This window comes from Lagenorhynchus albirostris, chromosome 18, assembly GCF_949774975.1.
Source record: "Lagenorhynchus albirostris chromosome 18, mLagAlb1.1, whole genome shotgun sequence".
Taxonomy (NCBI): Eukaryota; Metazoa; Chordata; class Mammalia; order Artiodactyla; family Delphinidae; genus Lagenorhynchus; species Lagenorhynchus albirostris.
This window is the reverse complement of record NC_083112.1, coordinates 78,212,756-78,232,941: the sequence shown is the minus strand read 5'-3', so window position 1 is coordinate 78,232,941 and position 20,186 is coordinate 78,212,756. Positions and strand designations below refer to the sequence as shown.

The window sequence follows — 20,186 nt, the reverse complement described above, 5'->3', positions numbered from 1 at the left end:
CGCGGGCGCCCCCGGCCCGTCGGACCGCGCGTGTCCACACCTGCGGGTCAGTGCCCAGGAAGGACGTCCCCGTACAGGATGGGGCCTGTGAGCACAGCCCAGGCCGTCTGCCGGCCAGAGGGCCTCTCGCAACCAACCTCTCAGCCTGGATAGGACTTCACGTGATTTTAGCTTAAACCGTGGTTCTTACGGGCGCCTTTCACTATTGCGTGTAATCAATTTTCCCCTCAAGGGCTAATGTCCATCATTCTTCCGATGATTTTAGTGCCTGTCTTCTTACAACAACAAGTGTCCTCGCGTGCTTACAATGCTCCGCTAACTCTCTTAGCAAATCAGGGACGAGCAATCAGTGCAGAGACACAGAGCTGGGAAAACCTACCTTTCTGCAGAATCGCTGTTAAATGTTCTCCTAACAGCTGCTTCTCCACACAGGCAATCAGTGGTTTCCTGGGAAGTAAACAGAGGCGTGTCAGGAAGGAAGTACAGGGGAGAGCCTGTCGGCTGTGGAGGACGGGGACCCCCGTCCACGCAGCTGAGCCCAAGTCAGCACACGCCCAGCCATCGCCGACGCCGACACAGACTCAGGTCACCAGGGCCCCGGGAGAGGCGGACAGCAGCGGAAGGCAGGCACCCTCGCCCACCGCACCTGGGGACGACCCGGGCGGGCTGCCCGCGACCCTGCCCTGCCTGGGTCCCACAGACGGCCTCCTGCACCCACAGCTGCCCCTCTGCCCTCACTTCTTCCTGCCTGTTTTCCCCCAGGACCATCTTCAAAATCTGACTTCTCAGAGCGGCCGCGAGAATGTCCCGCAGGACACATAGCTGTCACTCCTCACCCATCGCCCCTGCTCGCTCAGCTCTTCTTTTAGGAGATCAGAGCCCCCACTTCGCTCCCAGGGGTATTGACCTTGGCCTTCATTTTGAGGAATTTTTCACCGCACCACCTCAGGTGAACCTCAGGGCGACCCCAGAGGGAGGCACGGCAGGCACTCGGGCTCCGGGCATGGAGGGCCCAGAGGTGTGGCCTGCACCGACACCCGCAGCGCCCGTCCCGAGGGTAGCGGCGTGCACGGGCGAGGCGGGAAGGGGCGCCTGGAGCGCAGCCCGTAGGCTGCCGCGGCTCCTTACCTGCGCCACCTCCCTCCTGTTTCTCCGAAAACCGTTTCTCACTCTGTGACCTTTGAATCGCCCGACACCACAGGAGCCACCTCGGGCAGCGCCCCTCGAAACCCTAACCCGAGGGGGGCCGCCCTCTGCTCTGCTTAACTCTCAGACACTCCTAAGCAAGACTGGGGAAGGGGCAGTTATAACACAGCATCTACACACCGGAGGCCGGGGAGGAGGGGCCGAGGGGCCCGGCGCCACCAGGCGCTGCACACAGTCTCCTCCACCCCCCCCGCCCACTCCCACCCCCGTGGACCCCGCTTCGGCCCGACGGCACCGCACCTCCAGCGCCAGGTGTCTGACAGCAGCCTCACCTCTGCTTCACGACCCTCTATTTTCCATGTTCTCAAGCTGTCACATCCTGTCCCTTTCTTTCATCCTGCCTGGCCCCTCCCCCCACCTCCGGGAGTCACCACGTTCTGCACGTTTTAGCACTTTCCCTCTTAAAAACATCTCTCTTTTCTGTCTCTCACATTTCTGCTCTAATCTTCCTCACTTGAATAAATATTATGTGCCTGACGCAGACATTCGCAAAACCTGCCCTTGTACTTTTCCCTAGTTACATAATGACCTCAGGTTTAGAGGAAAAAAAAAAAATTGGATGAAAAGAGAAGGGACAAGTTACTTCCCTGGTGGTCCAGTGGTTAAAAATCCGCCTTCCAACACAGGGGGCACAGGTTTGATCCCTGGTCGGGGAACTAAGATCCCACGTGCCGCAGGGCAACTAAGTCCGTGGGCCACAACTACTGAGCCCGGGCACCACAACTACAGAGCCCACGTGCTCTGGAGCCTGCGCACCGCAACTAGAGAGAAGCCTGCATGCTGCGACAAAAGATCCTGCATACCACAACTAAGACCCGACGCAACCAAAGATAAATATAATAAGTAAACATTAAAAGAAAAAATAATGTGACTGAGTACTATAAGGAAAAATTACAGCTATATCAGATGTCCAACAAAACTTTACAACCGAAATTGCCTATACTCAATGATACCTCATTAACATAAACTTCTATAAATTTATTATACATTTATAACATAAACTATAAACTGTCTATAAGAAGATACCAAGTATCTCAGCCTGAATCACTCCCTTTGGACGCTAACTCACCACAGGCCACAAGTCAGTGTGACTTACAAGTGCTGAGTAATCACAGACAACAAGCAAACTGTCCCAGGAGCAGAATACGTTCAGGTTTAGAGAGCAGCGAGTGAGTCTACAAGACGCTGCGGGTCACGGAGCTGAGCGCGGGAGTGGTACTCACTGTGTGCTGTGGTCTAGATACGTGATCACGCGGTCACCCTCCTCCCCCAGGCGCTTACTCACATGGTTCAGGTACTCCGGAACCTTCCAAACACAACATTTAAACACATCAGCAACAAAAACCTTCATGTTACCCAAGAAGTTGAAATACTGTTTTCCTTATTTAAGAAAAAAAAGCAGACAGTACATTCAGGCCCAAACATTAATGGAGTACCAGGAGCAGGGGTGCTGAGGAGGGGGAGGGAGATACACGGCAGGAGGCTTCCCTCAGCCCCATCCTGGAGACTGAAGGTAACGTCTGGAATGGGGGCAGGCAGCACGGCACCCCCCAGCCCACGCTTGGCGGGGTCGGCAAACGCCAAGCAACAGGCTGTTCCTCCGAGGCCCCAAAGAGAGTGGCTGCAGGAGATCTCAAAACACACTCTCTCTGAGTTTCCAGGGGTGAAGGGTCACCTGCCTGTACAGCAAAGGCCCCATGACAGGGGTCGCTGAGGCTCTGACCCGGGGGCAGCAGCCAGGCCGGTCTCCGACTCCCCCTCCTGTGACGGTCCCGAGGGGCTTCCTGCTGAGCTGGGCTCTGATACCTGAGAAACCAGCTATCAAGTTTTTGGGTTCTTATTACTACTAAATACATGGTTTTTTCCAGTGGCTTTTTGGGTAATCTTTTCAATGCCTCACAGAGATGAAAATTTTTAACATGTCAGGTTTCTCTTCCATATTTAAGAATTATCTTTTAAACTCTGGTTTCAGCTTGAGTTTCTTTATGTATTTTAGAAGCTATTTCACTAGGTTTTTTTTGCTGGGGGCAGGGGGCAATAGAAGGGTTTCTAAATAAAAAAAAAAATTAAGCCCTTAATAAACTCACAAAGAAGCTCATCACTGGAATTTAAACTAGATTGTAACTTTCAGAAGATTTTCAGTGAGATGTTTGCCAGCGTGAAGAGACAAACATTTAGAAATCACACTTAGATGCACATCTATGAAAATGAAATAAGGCAATTCAGAAACATTTCGTTGTCTCACCTCTCTTTCTTGCATTAACCTTTGGCCTTCTGCAGCATATAAACAATTAGTTTCTTCCAAAAATTTCAGTTCAAATGAATCTTTATACACCTAAAAAATGAGCAGGGTTAACGACCAATTACAACGAAGAAACCTAGCTCTCAGCTTGAAGTGCTGGTGCAGCCCCACGTTGAGGGCGCACGGCTGCCGTGACCTGTGCCCGTGACAAGCTGCCTGGGCCCGCCCAGCCCCCCTGCTCTGCCCAGGGTGCTCCCAGGCCCCGGCCGCCTCCGGGTGAGTGCCAGTCGAGTCATTCCCCTCCCATACTTGCACCAATACCCTAACGGCGTCAGTTCCGACACCGACGTCGTGGCCACCTCATCGCCCGGGTGCAGCGCCGCCCTCACGGGCTGTGAGGACGCGCGGGGCCCACCTGGAGGTCGGACAGCATGCCCAGCAGGCCCCGCAGCAGGCTGCGGTCCACGGCCTCCCCGCTCCGCTCCCGCTTGATCAGCAGCAGGATGCCGTCGATGGTCTTTGTCTGAACCATTTTATCACTAATAATATGGTTTCTGAATAGTTCTAATCCCATATCCCTGTACAAACAGAGAAGACAAGACTGTTTTAGTTTCACTTCTTAGAAGTTCTGGGTGAAGCTCCAGCTACACTATGAATATCACCTCCAAGCTACTGACTTGCTAACTCTCTGGTCCGGGTGTCAAGAACTCCTTTATTTAAAAAATTTTCCTTCTTGACAGTCTGGTGTGCCTTCTATTTCTTTCCTCATCAATGCTGCCTGTTTCCTGCATGGGTCAGTGGGCTTCCACCGTCCTGCCCGGGAGCCCTGGGACCCTCCGCCTGCCCTGCTCCCATCCTCCAGCTGCGCCTCCCGTGTGGCCCTGGCCACAGGACGACGGAACTGAGAGTGCAAACCAGAGTCCATCGCACTCCCTCAGCCCGCTCCCTCCCGATTCAGCACGCTGTGCCCTCTCACCACCTCTAAGCCCCGTCCTGTAAAGCCGCTTCCTTTCCTAGCTTCCTGGCCGTCTGTTCACTCTGACCCAGGGCGGTGCGATTTCTCCTTCTACCACCGGGAAACCGCTTGTCTTTGTTTACCGTAACCCACGCGTGGGGCGGCTGGGGCCCTCTCTCCTCTCCGTGATCCCACGTCCCCTCTGCTCCTCTGTCCTCAGGGCTTCAGCACCTCCTGACTGACTCCATCCTTAGAGCAGCTCCATGAGGGATGACCGTCCTCCAGATGGAGAAACCGAGGCAGAGATTACCAGGAGCTTGCTGTGCCCAGCTGCCAGGCTCCAGAGTCTAAACGCAGTTTATAACGCGACCCTGCTGTCTAAGCCGGAGGCCCTGCCCAGAGTGTGAAGCCTACCAGCCCCCGTCCACTGCAGCAGGCAGGGAAGCAAGTGTGCTCGTGCAGGACGGCAGGGATCGCTGTGAGGGTGCGTGAGAAACTTGGGTGTGCGGTGGAGCCCAGGCCTGAGCTTTGCAGAGTCCGTGGGAGCGGCCCACTGAGACGGGAGGAGGTGGGGAGAGGAAGCCTGCTGCGCCCAGGCGCGCCGGGGGCGGAGGAAGCCGCGGGCACATCCTGGTGGCTTTGCTGGAGCCTGAGCTGAGAGTGCGGCTTCAGAAGAAGGTCCTGCGGCGGCAGCCGCGCTGCCTCAGTTTCTCCATCTGGAGGACAGTCATCCCTCATGGAGCTGCTCTAAGGATGGAGTCAGTCAGGGGGTGCTGAAGCCCTGAGGACAGAGCCCCGCACAGAGGAGGAGCTCTGTGACTTCCTGTCATCATCAGCTTTTCCAAACTGATTGTTTCTCTGAGTAACGACGATCTGTCCTGCAGAGGTTCGAGGGTGTCTAGTAAGAGGCGTGCAGGAGTCGGGGCTGAGAGGACAGAGGAGCAGAGGGGACATGGGATCACGTGGGAGAGAGGGCCCCAGCCGCCCCACACGTGGGTTACAGGAAACAAAGACAAGCGGTTTCCCGGTGGTAGAAGGAGAAATCGCACCGCCCTGGGTCAGAGTGAACGGACGGCCAGGAAGCTAGAAAAGGAAGCGACTTTACAGGACGGGGCTTAGAGGTGGCGAGAGGGCACAGCGTGCTGAATCGGGAGGGAATGTCCACGTGGGCACAGGCCAGGAGGACCGAGGGCGAGACCACAGACAGGCCCTGTCACCAAGGCTGAGCTGCTCGGGGACGACACTGGAAGTCGGGGACCAGGGACCCAGGGCAACGTGGGCACAGGGTTTCCGACTCACACTGCCCCGAGCAGATGGAAGCCAACGCCCTGTGCCCGGCCCATCAGCAGAGTACCGGGGGGCGCCATCAGAGAGTGACCGGCTCCCCAGCCTTTCCCAGAGCAGAGGTGGAAGAGGTGACAGAAACCGACTTCACAAGGCACTTCCGTGCCCACAGGAGAACGTGCTGCACCGGCGGCTGCCGGCTCGGCGGCTGCCCCTCATGGTGACAGACACTTCCGGGCCGAGAGCCACTGAGGGGCAGGCCTGCGTGCCAGCGACCCTGGCCAACACAGAGGGCCACAGACAGACGGTCGGGCACGTGTCATCAAATCAACCATCGGAGACGCAGGTCGGCCGCAGCCTCAGCCACAGACCAGGACGGGGGACACTCACCAGATGGAAGGAAGCATGGAATTCTGAAGCACGTAAGTACGATCCAGAAACAGGAAGATACTCCTGATCATGATCTGGAGGGCAAGAGGAGGACCTGACTTATTACGTACCTTACCGACAAAACATCCAACCCTGGCTGTCTCAAGTCTAACACGATTGCTTCTCAATGAAAAGATGTTTGTATCTTCAAGACCCTCATGGTTGATTTTTCCCTGAATTTACATGTTCCCCTTGGTGTTTGCTTTTCATCTCTTTTATCCAGAAAATCTGACTGGAGGGATTGTACAGCACTTCGCCTCAAAGATGCCTTTGAAATTCAGTCATTTCCTGACTGATGTGGTGAAACCTCCTTAGACTGGGAGATGCTCTAAGCTGAATTCTTCCAGCATTCCAGCTCGTTACGCTGGCATGAGGCTCTCAGCCACGTGTGTGTATACGACTTTACTTTGCAGGCTCACGTGGTGCGCGGTGGCCCCGGGGCTCTCTCAGGGAGCACCGCAGACTGTGTCGTGGAGGTGTGCTTACACACGTAGAGAGAACCCTCCCGACACATTCACCTGTTTCTACTGTCCCCCGGTGCCTGGCCCAAGAGAGACTCATTCGTTGTCGCCTACTCACCTCAGTCAGGAAACCAAAGAATTCAACCTAGTTAGGGAAGCTATTGATACTATCTCTTCTCTCACTTACATAATTTTCAGCCAGGTCACCCTGAAAACTCATATATATAAAATCAAATTAGAATCAATATATCTACTAAATCTAAGCCTGGTTGTCTAGTTACAGTAAACTCCTGGGATTCAGGCTTGATTCTCAGGCATAAACTGAGATCAAGGAAAACTTCAGAGACCCACGGGGAATCACAGGCACCACGAGTCGCCTGTGCGGTCGGCCTGAAGGCCAAGCTCGCAGCCAGCCCCACCCTAGAAGAGCAGGCCGTCCCCACTCTTCTCCAGCCACTGTCCAGCTCGGTCGGAGCTGGATGGCAGCACCTGACCTGAACAGAACTCCCCATCCCAGCTCCCAACCGGGCCCTGCCTTCCTTGGGGGCTGAGGGAAGATGGATGGGGCCACGCTTTGGTTAAAAAGAAAAACAAACAACACAGCTGGATGCAAAGGGGGCACAGACTCCCAGCTACTCGGATCTGCCTTCCGTCCAGCTGAGCCAGAGGTTGGAGGAAAAGACCCAAGAGGGCGTGTGCACTGAGACCCACTCAGGGAGCATGTCAGCAGGCTTACCATTTGTCTGCAGTGGTCCTGCCAGCACGTGTTAATCTTCTTTAAAAATAAAACACTATCTAGCGAGTCTGTGCAGACCTGCTAAGGAAACCTTCAGAAACACCGGCCAATTTACTTGTTGCAATGTTTACCCCTTACTTTCCGCTCTCCTCGCCTCCGAGTCAGGCACGTTGCTTAGTGATCAGAATACTGAAAGGGCAGAAGCTCAGAAGCCACACAGGTGGTTTCCAGCCTCCGTGTCTCCCTGCCTACCTGTGATGAACCTGCCTGCACTCCCCTGCCTCCATCTCTTCCTGCCCCTCCCCGTTTCCCTTTCACCCCACTGCCCGTTGAGGCTTCGTGGGATGGGGGTTGGACCAAAGGCCCCGCCTCAAAGGGCAGCTCTGGAGATGCTGTCCCAGAGGCGAGGAAGCCAGCCACTATGAACAGCACCAGGGGACGGGCAGACGGAGGACAACGGCTGAGGGCCAATGGTCACTTCTGGTCGCACAGAGACGTACGTCACGTCTCATCCGTGCACCACGTGCACGACCTGACTTTCAGGACGCTGTTTACAGCAAAAGACACCTGGTGCGGGCTCCTAGGGAAAACCTCGCCAAGCACCCGGGCACTGCGTGCACAGGTTAATTGAAGCCCCACGGTCACAACGTCTACACCGCCTACAGACCACACAGCACCCTCACACCCAGCCGCACAGCGCACCGTTACTCCCTTTGGACGGGTGCGCAGGCAGCTGGCGGAGGCAAGGACCCGGCCTCCCGGGCCTCAGCCCTGCTCCAGCCTGTCTCAGCTCCACGGCACCAGACACGGGGGCAGCCCTCAGTGCGGCCCCTCGGCCGAGGTGCAGCAGGCGCGCGGCTTGGCACGGCTGCAAGGTTCCATGCAACACTCCGAGCACAGAGAGAGGAGGCAACACACAGCAGCCCGTTTCTGGCGTGTGAAATCGGAAGGCGCTGGGGGCGCACTGACCACAGCCACAGGGGTCCCAGCCAAGCGCCTCACTCATTTTCTCGAGGGTCCGCTCCTAACTCAGAAACAGAGCGAGTCACAGCAAAGACCAAATAGTTGAAGGGTTAACAAGTAATTCTGGAAGAACCGTTACAACTGCTCACAGCTACAATGGCCCATGGGATCAGACCTTCCGCGAACAGTCTGAAAAAGCCTGCGTCGTAAGCACACGGAGGCAGGTGCCACCTCGGCAGCGGCCCGGCAGCTCCGGTGCCCAGTGCTGAGCCGAGGCGCTCATCGCGCGGCGACGCCCTGACCGGTCTCCGTGGCCAGCGGGGGCCGGCAAGGCTGCACAGGGTCAAGCCCACGCCAGCCAACCTGAGGCGCTGGGAGGCCTGGGGGCTGCGGCCAGGTGCGGCCCCATCCGGGGCAACCAAAGGTCCGGCGTGATCTGGGCTGGCGAGGCCCAGAGCCGAGAGCCCCTGAGCCCAGCGCGAGCCAACCTGCAGAGCACAGGCCAACAGGCCGGGGTTGGTTCACGCGGCCAACTCTGTGGGAATTGGTTATAATCACAGCAAACTAACACAGATCTTTAAAAAACAAGAATAAAGAACCGCAGCACTCCAACCTTAAGGTGTTTTTCAGACTCTTCCTAAACGCTTCCAAATGGACTAGAGAAACGGACACTGACTTCAATCAGGTCAGCCAAGTAATTTAAACAGTGAAAACTCCACCAGAAACATCTGCTACGTTGGGTTATATGATACAAACGTGAGGTTTTGTTTCTATAAAGCTTTTGCTTTAATATTAAGAATACTCATTAGTTCTTTATCCTATTAATGTTCAGTTTCAAAAGATTTAGGTAATAAATAGGAACTTCCCAAGCCAAAAAAAGGATATTCTCTAAACTGAAGGATTTGTGCTTGGACGTGGCCTTCACAGACCTGGCGCAGCTGCTGGTAGAGCACTGGGGAAACTTTGTGAGAACAAAGATTTTCAACAGCCTGAAAACAAAAGGGATAAATGAGTTATTCACTGTGAAAGACAAATTTGTTCTTTAAAAGCAACCTATCTGTACAAACAGCTCGAATCGTAACACAAAGCCACGCCCACACTTACGTAATCCACAAATAAGTTATCATGGTCAAGGGCAATTATCCCTGCAACGCCGGAATCCAGTAGAAGTTTGGCAAAAATGGTCCCTAACAACAATGAACCTGGAGCGCAGATGGGATGGTGCCGCGCTGGCAGCCCCAGGACACCCAGGCCCCAGGCTGGGCTGCTCACGATACTCGCAAGCTTCCCTCTTCAACAGCCCCTCAAGCTGGCTGCACACCGTCCCCCGAGGACTCAAAAGCAGCTTGAGCCCCCGGCCTGTGTCGGGATGACTCCTTAGTCTGAGGTGGAGCCACGGGAAGGTGTGTGAATTGACCCTGACGATCGCCAACGTGAAACCAGAGCCGGAAATCCCTGCTCCAGACCCTGGTGACCACCCTCCAGTGGGGGGAGAACGACAGGAATTCCAGTTCCTTTCACGCTCATGAGTTTGATAATTCTGTCCCAAATAAGCTGAAGGAGCACGGGCCAAATCTGCCTCAAATTAATGCAGAAACAAGGTTTTGAGGCAGAAATATTTTTCATTAGCTGTTTTGATCCACATCAAAGGAATAATGTTTGTATATTTGTACCAGTTCTAATAAAATTTTCTTTCAAATCTCATGTACAAAATCAGCATCTGATTCAATCCAAATACGAAATATTATAAACAAAAATGTAGTTTTTCTACTGCCTATTTTAAAATACATGGGGGATATACAGAACGGAGACACTTTGGAATCTTAACTCAAATACTATATTCCCGAGGGGAAAAAAGGGTAACTTAAATTTTTATAGATGTTAAGAAAATAATTACGTAAAGAAATATATAATACATAAAACACATGCATATTTATAAAGGTCAAAGAGAGGGCTTCCCTGGTGGCGCAGTGGTTGAGAGTCCGCCTGCCGATGCAGGGGACGCGGGTTCGTGCCCCGGTCCGGGAGGATCCCACATGCCGCAGAGCGGCTGGGCCCGTGAGCCATGGCCGCTGAGCCTGCGCGTCTGGAGGCTGTGCTCCGCAACGGGAGAGGCCACAGCAGTGAGAGGCCCGCGTACCGCAAAAAAAACCCCAAAAAGGTCAAAGAAAATATGGACTAATGACAATAATTAAAGGAATAAAAATACCTTTCCCTTACATTCTGCCTTACTTAGAACAAGGGATTCCCAACCACATTTTGTTTTTACATCCTTCAATTCCTTTCCCCAAAGCTTCATGTTTTCATAATTCAGTCCAAGATCCACTGTCTCTTTCTCTCTTAAAAAAAAAAAAAAACCAAGATAACCTCCTAACAAAGGCCTTTGCACCAGTAGTTAATCATTACAAACAATTATTACCAAGTAAATTTTTAATATAATATACGAAGAAAACATGTTTCTTTGGTAAAAATCAAGATAAGCTCAGTGGTACGTGTCCTTCATCAAAGGACATCTTAGAACCATTTTCTGAATGCTCCGATTCACGAACCAGGTGTCACTGTCCTCAAAACAATCTCTCCCCAGCTGTGACTTTTTTGGGTGAATGCTAGAGCCAACTCTCCCTCGTATGTATGTCCTGTTGAGCACATGCTTACTATTCACGTGAAGCCCACTGAGATTTCTTTTCTGAGAATCTGGAGGCCCCTTAAAACCACCAGCCAAGCCCTGGGGCACCCAGGCGTGCTGGGGGCGCCGGCACGTCTTGGGTCTTTGCTGAGTCACTGCTGGCGTCTTCATGTTACAGGCACCTTGTCACCGGCTCGCTCCCTGCGGTGGGGCGGGGGCAGGGATGCCGTGGGCTCTTCGGGGCTGCGGGAGCGGCCCAACACAGGAGGCCCTCCCCAGAACACGTTCAGGAGATTCAGTCACACTTGGACGCTTAGAAATGCCTCCTCGTGGTGTATGAAGCACCTCACGTGACCAGCACCGGTACTGGTACCGAGCACACCTCTGGATCCAGGCATTGGAGGTGGGGAGCGGCAGGACCTGGGCCCTCCTAGCACTGGGACACAGGTTTTCCTCACGCCGGCGTAGCCAAGGGGAAACACCCGCTCGTCCCAGCCTCCCAGCCCTGCCACCACGCCCGCTCTGCACACGCTTATCTGCCTCAGGACAGACGAGTGTCCCAGCAAAACACCCATGCCTGCGAGGGCGCTCCCCTCAGCGGGCATCCCCCGCCAGGGCCTTAAGGGAGCAAAACAGCCAAGCGGCACCTACAACTACGCACTTCGGGTGCCAGGAGCTAAGGCGACAGCTGACGTCAGGGCAGAGTGGGACGTTTCAGAGTGAGAAATCGTAAGGGAAAGAGCGGGCAAGTACTCTGAGTTACTTAGGTAAATGAAGGGGAAAAATGAAAAGCAAACCCCCACCCCTACCCCGGGAAACCACGCCCCTGTGGACTCTCCTGAGGAGCCAGGCCCCAGGTCACCCTACTCGGTGGCAGGCCTGTGTAAACGCGACAAGCACACCACACAGAAGCTGCCACCAGGACGCTGCGGTTCCCAGCCACAGGAAACGAGGAAAGGGCAACGTAAAAAGGAGACAAGGACTTGGTCCTGAGCATGGGACGAAGAATGAAGGGGGGGCGGTGTCCCAGGAAGACATCCACCCTCCCGGCCCCCATTGTGAATGCCGGACATGATGCCCTCGTACAAATGACTGATTTCGCCGAGTGACCAAAGCCGCTGAATTAACAAAATCCTTCCTATGAGGCCTAAGATATTTGAACCTGAACATTCTCTGTTTCTGAATAACTTACGCATTGAATTCACTCTTGATTAATTTACATTCTCAAATTGGTCCATCAAATAAAGTGTCCACTTGTTTCCCATTTTCTGGGCTTCCTCACCCGCTTGCATCACTTTCAACCACCCTATCAATCCATCAGGACCTGACTCCACTCCATTCTCCTTCACCGAGCTCTCACCAGGCACAGGGTTTCCTGGAGACATCTACCCCGTGACTCAAGGTCAGCAGCACAGCTTTTCTCAAGCGCAAGTTCTCTGTGACAGGTTTGATTCTGTGCATCAAAACTAGTCTGAAATCCATAGAGATCAGACTTGTGGCTGCGGAGGGGGAGGGGGAGGGAGAGGTCTGTACTGGGAGTTCGGGGTTGGTAGATGCAAACTACCACATTTACAATGGATAAACAACAAGGTCCTACTGTATAACACAGGGAACTGTATCCCATCTCTTGGGACAAATGGTAATGGAAAAGCATATTTAAAAAAGAATGTCTCTATGTGTGTAACTGAGTCACTGCTGTACAGCAGAGATTGCCACAGCATTGGAAATCAACTGTTCTTCAGTAATAAAAAAACCAAAACCAAAACAAACAAAAAACTAGTCTGAAATCAACACCTAGCCTTCCCCGAAACCATTCCCGAAAATGCAGTCTTCAGTTTTCTGTTGTCTCATTGAGACAAATAGGACTAAAACACACAGACCTAAGACACACAAGATACGCTTTCTTCAGCAAGTTGAGATTTCAGATCTAAATTCAGAAAAGATGGATGCACTCAACATCTCCTCCTCCTCGCATTACAACAAGAGAATGACTCTCAGCACGATGTGTATCTACTACGACTTTTTCATGTAATCTGAATATCCCTTTCTACCAAACAAAAACAAAGTAAGAAACTGCAGGCAGGCTGTGCAGACAGGCTGGAGGTGACCTTTCCCTCCACCGAGGCCTCCTCAGACCTGGCACGGGGAGATGCCAGACCCCACTTTTGGGAAACTGATCAACATCAAAACAAGAGGTTCTCCCTCAAATAATCCTGAAAACCTCCTCAAAAACAAACAAACAAAAAACCTTTCCAGCTTTGGTGAGAACTGTTACTTGCACATAAGATTCTTTGGCAAATTATATACCACACCACCTCAGCAGAAACTCAGGCTTTATTCTGAAACACCAGGTCCAGTGCACTGTCCACTCTACTGGAGACCAGGATAGTTTCACCGTGACATCACTTACTATCTCCACCCCATTCGCTCCACAAGATGTGAGCGGCTCACTCTGCAGAGATGTACTTAGACTTGCTGGAACTTCTGAGTGGCCAGGAACCTGCCCGCACACCCGCGTCCAAAAGCCCATCCACTGCCCCCCACACGGGCCCTCCTGAGATGTTCCCTGGAATGAATGGTGCCACTTTGGGGGTAAGCAGCCCTAGCCCTCAGGGTCTCACATACACCCACACCGACACCCACGATACCCAGGGCATCTGGAAACACTGTTTACAATAATATCTATGGTGACGATTATGAAACACATCCGGGGTAAAGGGTCCAGCAAAGTCATTCTACTAAGGAAAATGATGGGCAATTGATACCAGACAGTCAAATCTCCAGGGAAAGAGCAATAACGAAGCCTCGCTGGAAGACACAATATTTCACTAAAGCAAAAGCCTCTGAGTCTGGGCACTCGGTGGGACTCTTGCTCCGGGTCCAGACGAAGTAAAGGAAGCGGACTCAGCCTTCGCTGAAGGAATCCACGAAGCAGCAGTTTCCGAAGCGCTGCACACTGGGCTCTGAGAGGCCGTGGCCGTGGCAGACAGGAGACACAAGCGCCAGCCACTCTGCTTCTGGCATCCAGCGTCCAGGCCACACAGCGGTCGTCCTGGGCTGAGGCCTCAGTCTGCAGGGCGAAGGCCCCGAGGGCAGGGGACCCCAGGGTCCAATTTGAGGGCTCAGCAGAGCGCTGTCCAGCACGTATGTGCGAGGAGACCGCCGAGGTGAGGGAAGGAACCACCGAAAGTTTAGAGACCTTGGGCTCTGGTGCTCACACACTTCCCACCAGCTAGGCGGGAACACAGCAGGACGCCGGGCAGAGGATTCAGGAAGGTTTGTCTCAGCAGCAGGGCAATTAGCCCTGGACGAAACACTGCTCTAGTCCTGCCTAGCAACGCTTAAAGGCAACAGTCTAAAAGGTCAAACTGATTCTAAATAATTTAACCGAGTCTGGAACAAAGCTCAAGAATATTCAGAGAAATACAGGGCTTCCCTGGTGGCGCAGTGGTTGAGAGTCCGCCTGCCGACGCAGGGGACACGGGTTCGTGCCCTGGTCCGGGAGCATCCCACATGCCGCGGAGCGGCTGGGCCCGTAAGCCATGGCCGCTGAGCCTGCGCGTCCAGAGCCTGTGCTGCGCAGCAGGAGAGGCCACAGCAGTGAGAGGCCCGCATACCGCAAAAAAAACAAAACAAAACAAAACAAAAGCATCTACCACACAAGTCAAAATTCGCAATGTCTGGCATCCAATCAAAGCTATCAAACATGCGAAGAAGTAGGAAAACCACCTTCATTGGGGAGAAAAGTCAATCAAAGCAAACCTGGAATTGAAGAGCCAGCAGACAAGGACACAGAAGAGCTGGAACTGTGCTCCACGCGTTAAAGAAAGTTAAGCAAAGAGAAGATACAAAACAAGATTCAAATCGAACACCTAGAGAGGAAGACAATGCAGAGGTGAAAATTATACCAGATGGTATTAATGGCAGACTAGACATCGCAGAAGATGAGTGAACTTAAAGAAATGGATAAACTGAATAGTTCTGTATCTACTAATGACATTTGTAGTTGAAAATCTTTCCACAAAGAAAGCCAAGATGGCTTCACTGGGGAATTCTCTCAAACATTTAAGGAAAAAATAATACCAATTCTGGACTTCCCTTTAAGAATCTACCTGCCAATGCAGGGAACACGGGTTCGAGCCCTGGTCCGGGAAGATCTCACGTGCCGCAGAGCAACTAAGCCCGTGAACCACAACTACTGAACCTGTGCTCTGGAGCCCATGAGCCACAACTACTGAGCCTGTGTGCCACAACTACTGAGCCTGTGCTCTAGAGCCCGCAAGCCACAACTACTGAGCCCAAGTGCCACAACTACTGAAGCCCACGCGCCTAGAGCCTGTGCTCCACAACGAGAAGCCATCGCAATGAGAAGCCCGCGCACCGCAACGAAGACCCAACACAGCCAAAAATAAATAAATAAATTTATTAAAAAAAAAAAACAAAAAAGAAATAATACCAATTCTACACAAAGTCTTCTAGACAATGAAAAGAAGAGAACATTTCCAACTCATTTTATGAGGCCAGCATTACTCTGATACTAAAACCAGACACAGACATTACACGAGAATAATACAATATCCTTTGTGATCACAGATGTAAAAATTAACAAAATGTCAGGAAACTGAGTCCAACAGTACATTGAAAAGATAATACATCATGGCCAAGTAGGATTTATACCAGAATGAAAGACTGGTTTAACATATGAAAAAAATCAATCCGTGTAATTAACAAACTAAAAAACAAAAATCACATGACCACCTCAACAGTCACAGAAGAATTTGTCAAAATCCAACACGTATTTCTGATAAAAACTCTCAACAACCTAGGAACAGAAAGGAACTTCCTCAACCTGATAATGGGTATTTTTGAAAAACCCACAGCTAGCATCGTATGGTGTTCAATGATGAAAGACTGAAAGCTTTCTCCCCTAAGACCAGGAACAAAACAAGGATGTCTGCTTTTTCCGTTTCTATTAACCATCGTACTAACCACCAGAGGTTCTATATAGTTCAATGAGGCAAGAAAGGAAATAACAGGCATGCAGATTAGAAAGGGAGGAGTAAAGTCATCTCTGTGTATAGGCGACATGACTGTCTACACAGAAAATCCAATGGGATCTACGAAAAAGCTACTAGAGATAAGTGCGGTTAGCAAGACAGCAACGTACAACATACATGTATAAACATGAGTTGTATTTGTATGTACTATCAACAACCAGAAATTAAAATTTATTCTACCTTTTACAATACCATAAAAACATGAAATGCTTCAGGGATAAATTTCACAGAAGATGTACAAGACCCGCACAGCGGAACTAGAAAACATTGCTGAGACCTAACTAAGCGAGAGCTGCCCCTTGTGGTCAACTGGGGGGTTCAGTGTTGTCACGATAGCAGCTCTCCCCACGCTCACCTACAATGACACATAATCCAAACCAAAATCTTAGGAGGCTTCTTTGCAGAAATTGGCAAACAGATTCTAAAATTCATATGGAAATATAATGGACCTAGAATACCCAAAACAAGTTTACCCAAAAAAGGATAAACCTGCAGGGCCAGCGCTCCAGACTTTGAGACTTAGGACACCCACACTCACAGGGACAAGGACTTGACACAGGAGCAAAGGCAGTTTGCTGGAGAAGACAGACGCCTCAACACATGGCATTGGACCAACTGGACCTCCACAGGGAAGACAGTGAACTTGGATTTATACCTCACAGCAAATACAAAAATTCACCTCAAAACAGATAACAGACCTAAATGTAAAACCTAAAACGCTGCAAGAAGGAAATGCAAGGGAGAATCTTTACCACCTTAGATTCGGCAAAGACTTCTCAGAGAGACACTAAAAGCACAATCCATAAAAGACCAGACTGATACGAAGACTTCATCAAAATTTCAAACGCCTGCTCTCTGAAAGCCATAGTTACGAGAATCAAAAGACAAGCTGCAAACTGGGAGAACATATTTGCAAGGCAAACACCTGGTACAGGATGCATGCTCAGAACACATAATAAACTCAAACACTCGATAATAAGAAAATAAACACCACCATAAAAAACGAGCAGAAGATCTGAACACACACTTCATTAAAGAAGGTGTATGGAATGGCAACGGGCACAAGAAAAGATACCTAATATCGTTAGGGAAATGCAAATTAAAACCGTAGTGAAATTCCACTACTCACCTACTAGAATAGCAAAAATTAAAAAGACTGACAATACCCAATGCCAACAAGCACACGGAGCAGCTGGAACGCTCACATACCACTGGCAGAGAGGCAACACGGTGAAGCCATCTGAAAAAGTTAGGAAACGTCTTGTAAAGTTAAACACACACTTTCCATTTTACTCTGAGAACCTACTTCTAGATGTTCATCCGAGAGAAATGAGAATTTCTGTCCACACAGACTTACCCATGAATGCCTGCAGCAGCCTTATTCATAACCCAAAACCAGACACCCAGACGTCCATTACCTCAGGATAACTAACTGGTGGTCCCCAGAGTACTCAGCAACAAAGAAATGAATTACTGTCACGACGCATGCATGTGCCCAACTCACGAGCCCTACCCTAAGCGAAAGGAGCTAGGCACAATTGCACGGTTCCACTGACATGAGACTCTGAAGATGGCAAAGCATACCGACACAAGGCACAGCAGTGACTGCCAAGGACTGGGGGTTAGGGCACAGGACAGGACCCACTGCAAAGGGGCCTCAGGGAACTTTTCGGGGTGACAGAAACATTCTGTATCTTGATTGTGTGGTGGTTATACAATTGGATACATTTGTTAAAACTTGTTGAAGTACATACTCTACACTGTAATTAAGTCGATTAAACAATACAACAACCTCACACAAACTTAAGACAAAGAAGGGACAGGTGTCCGTCGAACTGTCCATGGTAGTCTTCTTTGGGTGGTAGGAATATAGGTGATTTTTATTTTCTTCTTTGTACTTTTTGTAGTTTCCATAATTTTTCACTTATGTAAACAGAAAAAAATTTAAGTCTCTTAGTAGAAATTGTGCTATCATATTGCCTAAAATGTAGATAATATTAGACCAGTTAGCGAATGTCATTCTTTAAAAACAAGATATCAGGAAAACCAGTCTGTGTGTAACTGAAATATCCCAAAAGTGAAACCTACTTTTGATCATTTCTTCTGGTGTTAGAAAAGGAACATCGTTATCTCAAATTAAATGTAACAAAACCAGTCTGCACATTTTAACTGCAACAATTAATCACAAAACACAACTAAAAGGGGAAAATCCACATTAACAAGTCAAACTGTAATAAGAGTTTCATATATAACATAATGGAATTACAATAATAGTTTGCTGCACATTTGGAAAATATTAGAAGTCATGTGACTCTTAGAAACGCATTTCTCTCCTGTAATGGGTTAACTTTAAAATACCCTTCTAGAGGGCTTCCCTGGTGGCGCAGTGGTTGAGAGTCCGCCTGCCGATGCAGGGGACACGGGTTCGTGCCCTGGTCCGGGAAGATCCCACGTGCTGCGGAGCGGCTGGGCCCGTGAGCCATGGCCGCTGAGCCTGTGTGTCCGGAGCCTGTGCTCCGCAATGGGAGAGGCCACAATAGTGAGAGGCCCGCGTACAGCAAAAAAAAAAAAAAAAAAAAAAAAAAAAAAATACCCTTCTAGACAGCTGAGGCCTGAAAATGAAATAAAAATCCCACAACCACCAGAAACGGAAAACACTCCTCGACTTGGGACACGCTGCCACCGAACTCCTACTGTTCTTGTTGCAGGCAAGAGTCGATTTCTATTATCCCCTTCGTTACTGACTCTGAAACAACACCGAGGAGCACAAGATCCACGTCTGGGTCCCATTTCACAGGAGTTGGATAATTGTGCTATTTAGACACTATAAAACAATCAGGTAAGTGCAAAACCGGACCCTGGCCCCCTCAGGTCTAAAAGTTCTCCCTAAGAAAACTGCGCGCTTACATCTCAGTGAGAATTCTAACGAGCTCTGCTTTCTGCACAGGTGGAGCCTTACCTGGTAGAGCTCTTCCAGGTTATATCTGATGGACGTACTACTCTGTATGGCTCTCACTGCTTCATGAAGTTTCTGCCAGGTGTCCTGAGTGTAGTTGTCAGGCAATTTAGGTCTGTCTGTAAATGCAGATGGAGTCAGTGGGTAACGGCATCCATGCTAAGAATCACACATCTTTAAAAAAACTATTCCACAAAAAAAGTCCTTAAAAGACACACAGGTAAGGAGCGCAAAAATTAGGTTTTCCCAATACAAGTACCACATTTATAAATTTCTTGGGTTACAGACTATGCAACCATTCCATCTTCGTTTGGCTAAACAAATACGTCTAGTACTGATACCTAGAATAAGCACATGTAGGAAATCATACAAATCTTAACAGTATTCCTTTACTTAACAAGTGGGTTTCACAAACGTATAAACGTGGAATAGTTAAGCTCTCTACAACATTTAAAGTTGACTGAAACTACTCCAAGCTGGGAGGAAGGTGAAGAATAAGCTTGTAACTGGTGTGTCTGCATCGAAGACGCCTGCTTTGAGACGGTGACAGCGACAGAGCTGGTGAGAAGTGGAGCAAGTAATTAAATTACATCACGAAGAGCTTCAGTCCTGCTACTCGGTCCGGCTCGGCCGTGTGAACCGGGACACCTGAGTTGCCTGGCGTCACTCAATGCCATTGGACCAACTATACAGACCAAGGGGAAGCCGCCGCTGGCCCGCGCCGCCCCGCCGACGTCGCAGCCCGAGCGGCCAAGGGGAGGGACCCCCGCCCCGCCCGCCCCGCACCCACCTCGGAAATTCTTGATCACGAGCTTCTTGGAGCCGCCGGCGGCTCCGGGCTTGGAGGTGACGGCGGCCGCGGCGAGAGACGCGGGCTTGGTGAGGCCGTTGGTGTGTCCGACAAGCGCCGAGAAGCTGCCCTTCCGAGGGGTCTCGTCGGCCATGGCCGCGGCCGCAGCGCCCCGCCCGCCGCCCGCCCGGCCTCCGCCTCGGCCTCGGCCTCGGTCTCCGCCGCCCGGCCTCGCCCTCCCTCCGCTGCGCTCCCTCAGCCCCACCCGGCCCAGCCCAACCGTCGCCCGACCCGGCCCGACCAGAGCCGGTGCCGCAGGCCTCAGGAGCACTCCAGACCCCGACCCGACCCAGCCCCGAGCTCGCGGGCGCCGCAGTCCGCGTCCGCCGCGGTCCGTGTGGAACCCGCAACAGCCGAGGGCCCGAAAGGCCCGGGCACCGGGGCGCCGACTAGGCGGCCTCGTGCGGGAGGCAGGGAGTCG

At 51.3% G+C, this 20,186-nt stretch overlaps 1 protein-coding gene across 2 annotated transcripts in view; it reads right to left on the bottom strand.

The window, feature by feature from the left end:
* CUL4A (cullin 4A) overlaps window positions 1–19,924 on the bottom strand; it is a 45,698-nt gene extending 25,774 nt beyond the window's left edge. Inside the window, exons 1-9 of one of the 2 annotated variants that reach the window (XM_060129254.1) lie at window positions 19,706–19,924; window positions 18,919–19,034; window positions 9,162–9,265; window positions 7,314–7,383; window positions 6,078–6,151; window positions 3,864–4,026; window positions 3,452–3,541; window positions 2,430–2,512; window positions 380–447 (exon numbers count right to left, since the gene is read on the bottom strand). In XM_060129254.1, the coding sequence (XP_059985237.1) occupies window positions 380–447; window positions 2,430–2,512; window positions 3,452–3,541; window positions 3,864–4,026; window positions 6,078–6,151; window positions 7,314–7,383; window positions 9,162–9,265; window positions 18,919–19,034; window positions 19,706–19,859 (922 nt within the window). In that variant the 5' untranslated portion in view covers window positions 19,860–19,924. Of the gene's footprint in view, window positions 1–379; window positions 448–2,429; window positions 2,513–3,451; window positions 3,542–3,863; window positions 4,027–6,077; window positions 6,152–7,313; window positions 7,384–9,078; window positions 9,098–9,161; window positions 9,266–18,918; window positions 19,035–19,705 lie in introns of those variants that run through there. The other variant, XM_060129255.1, reaches the window with a different exon arrangement.
* Between the last annotated feature and the right edge of the window lie 262 nt (window positions 19,925–20,186).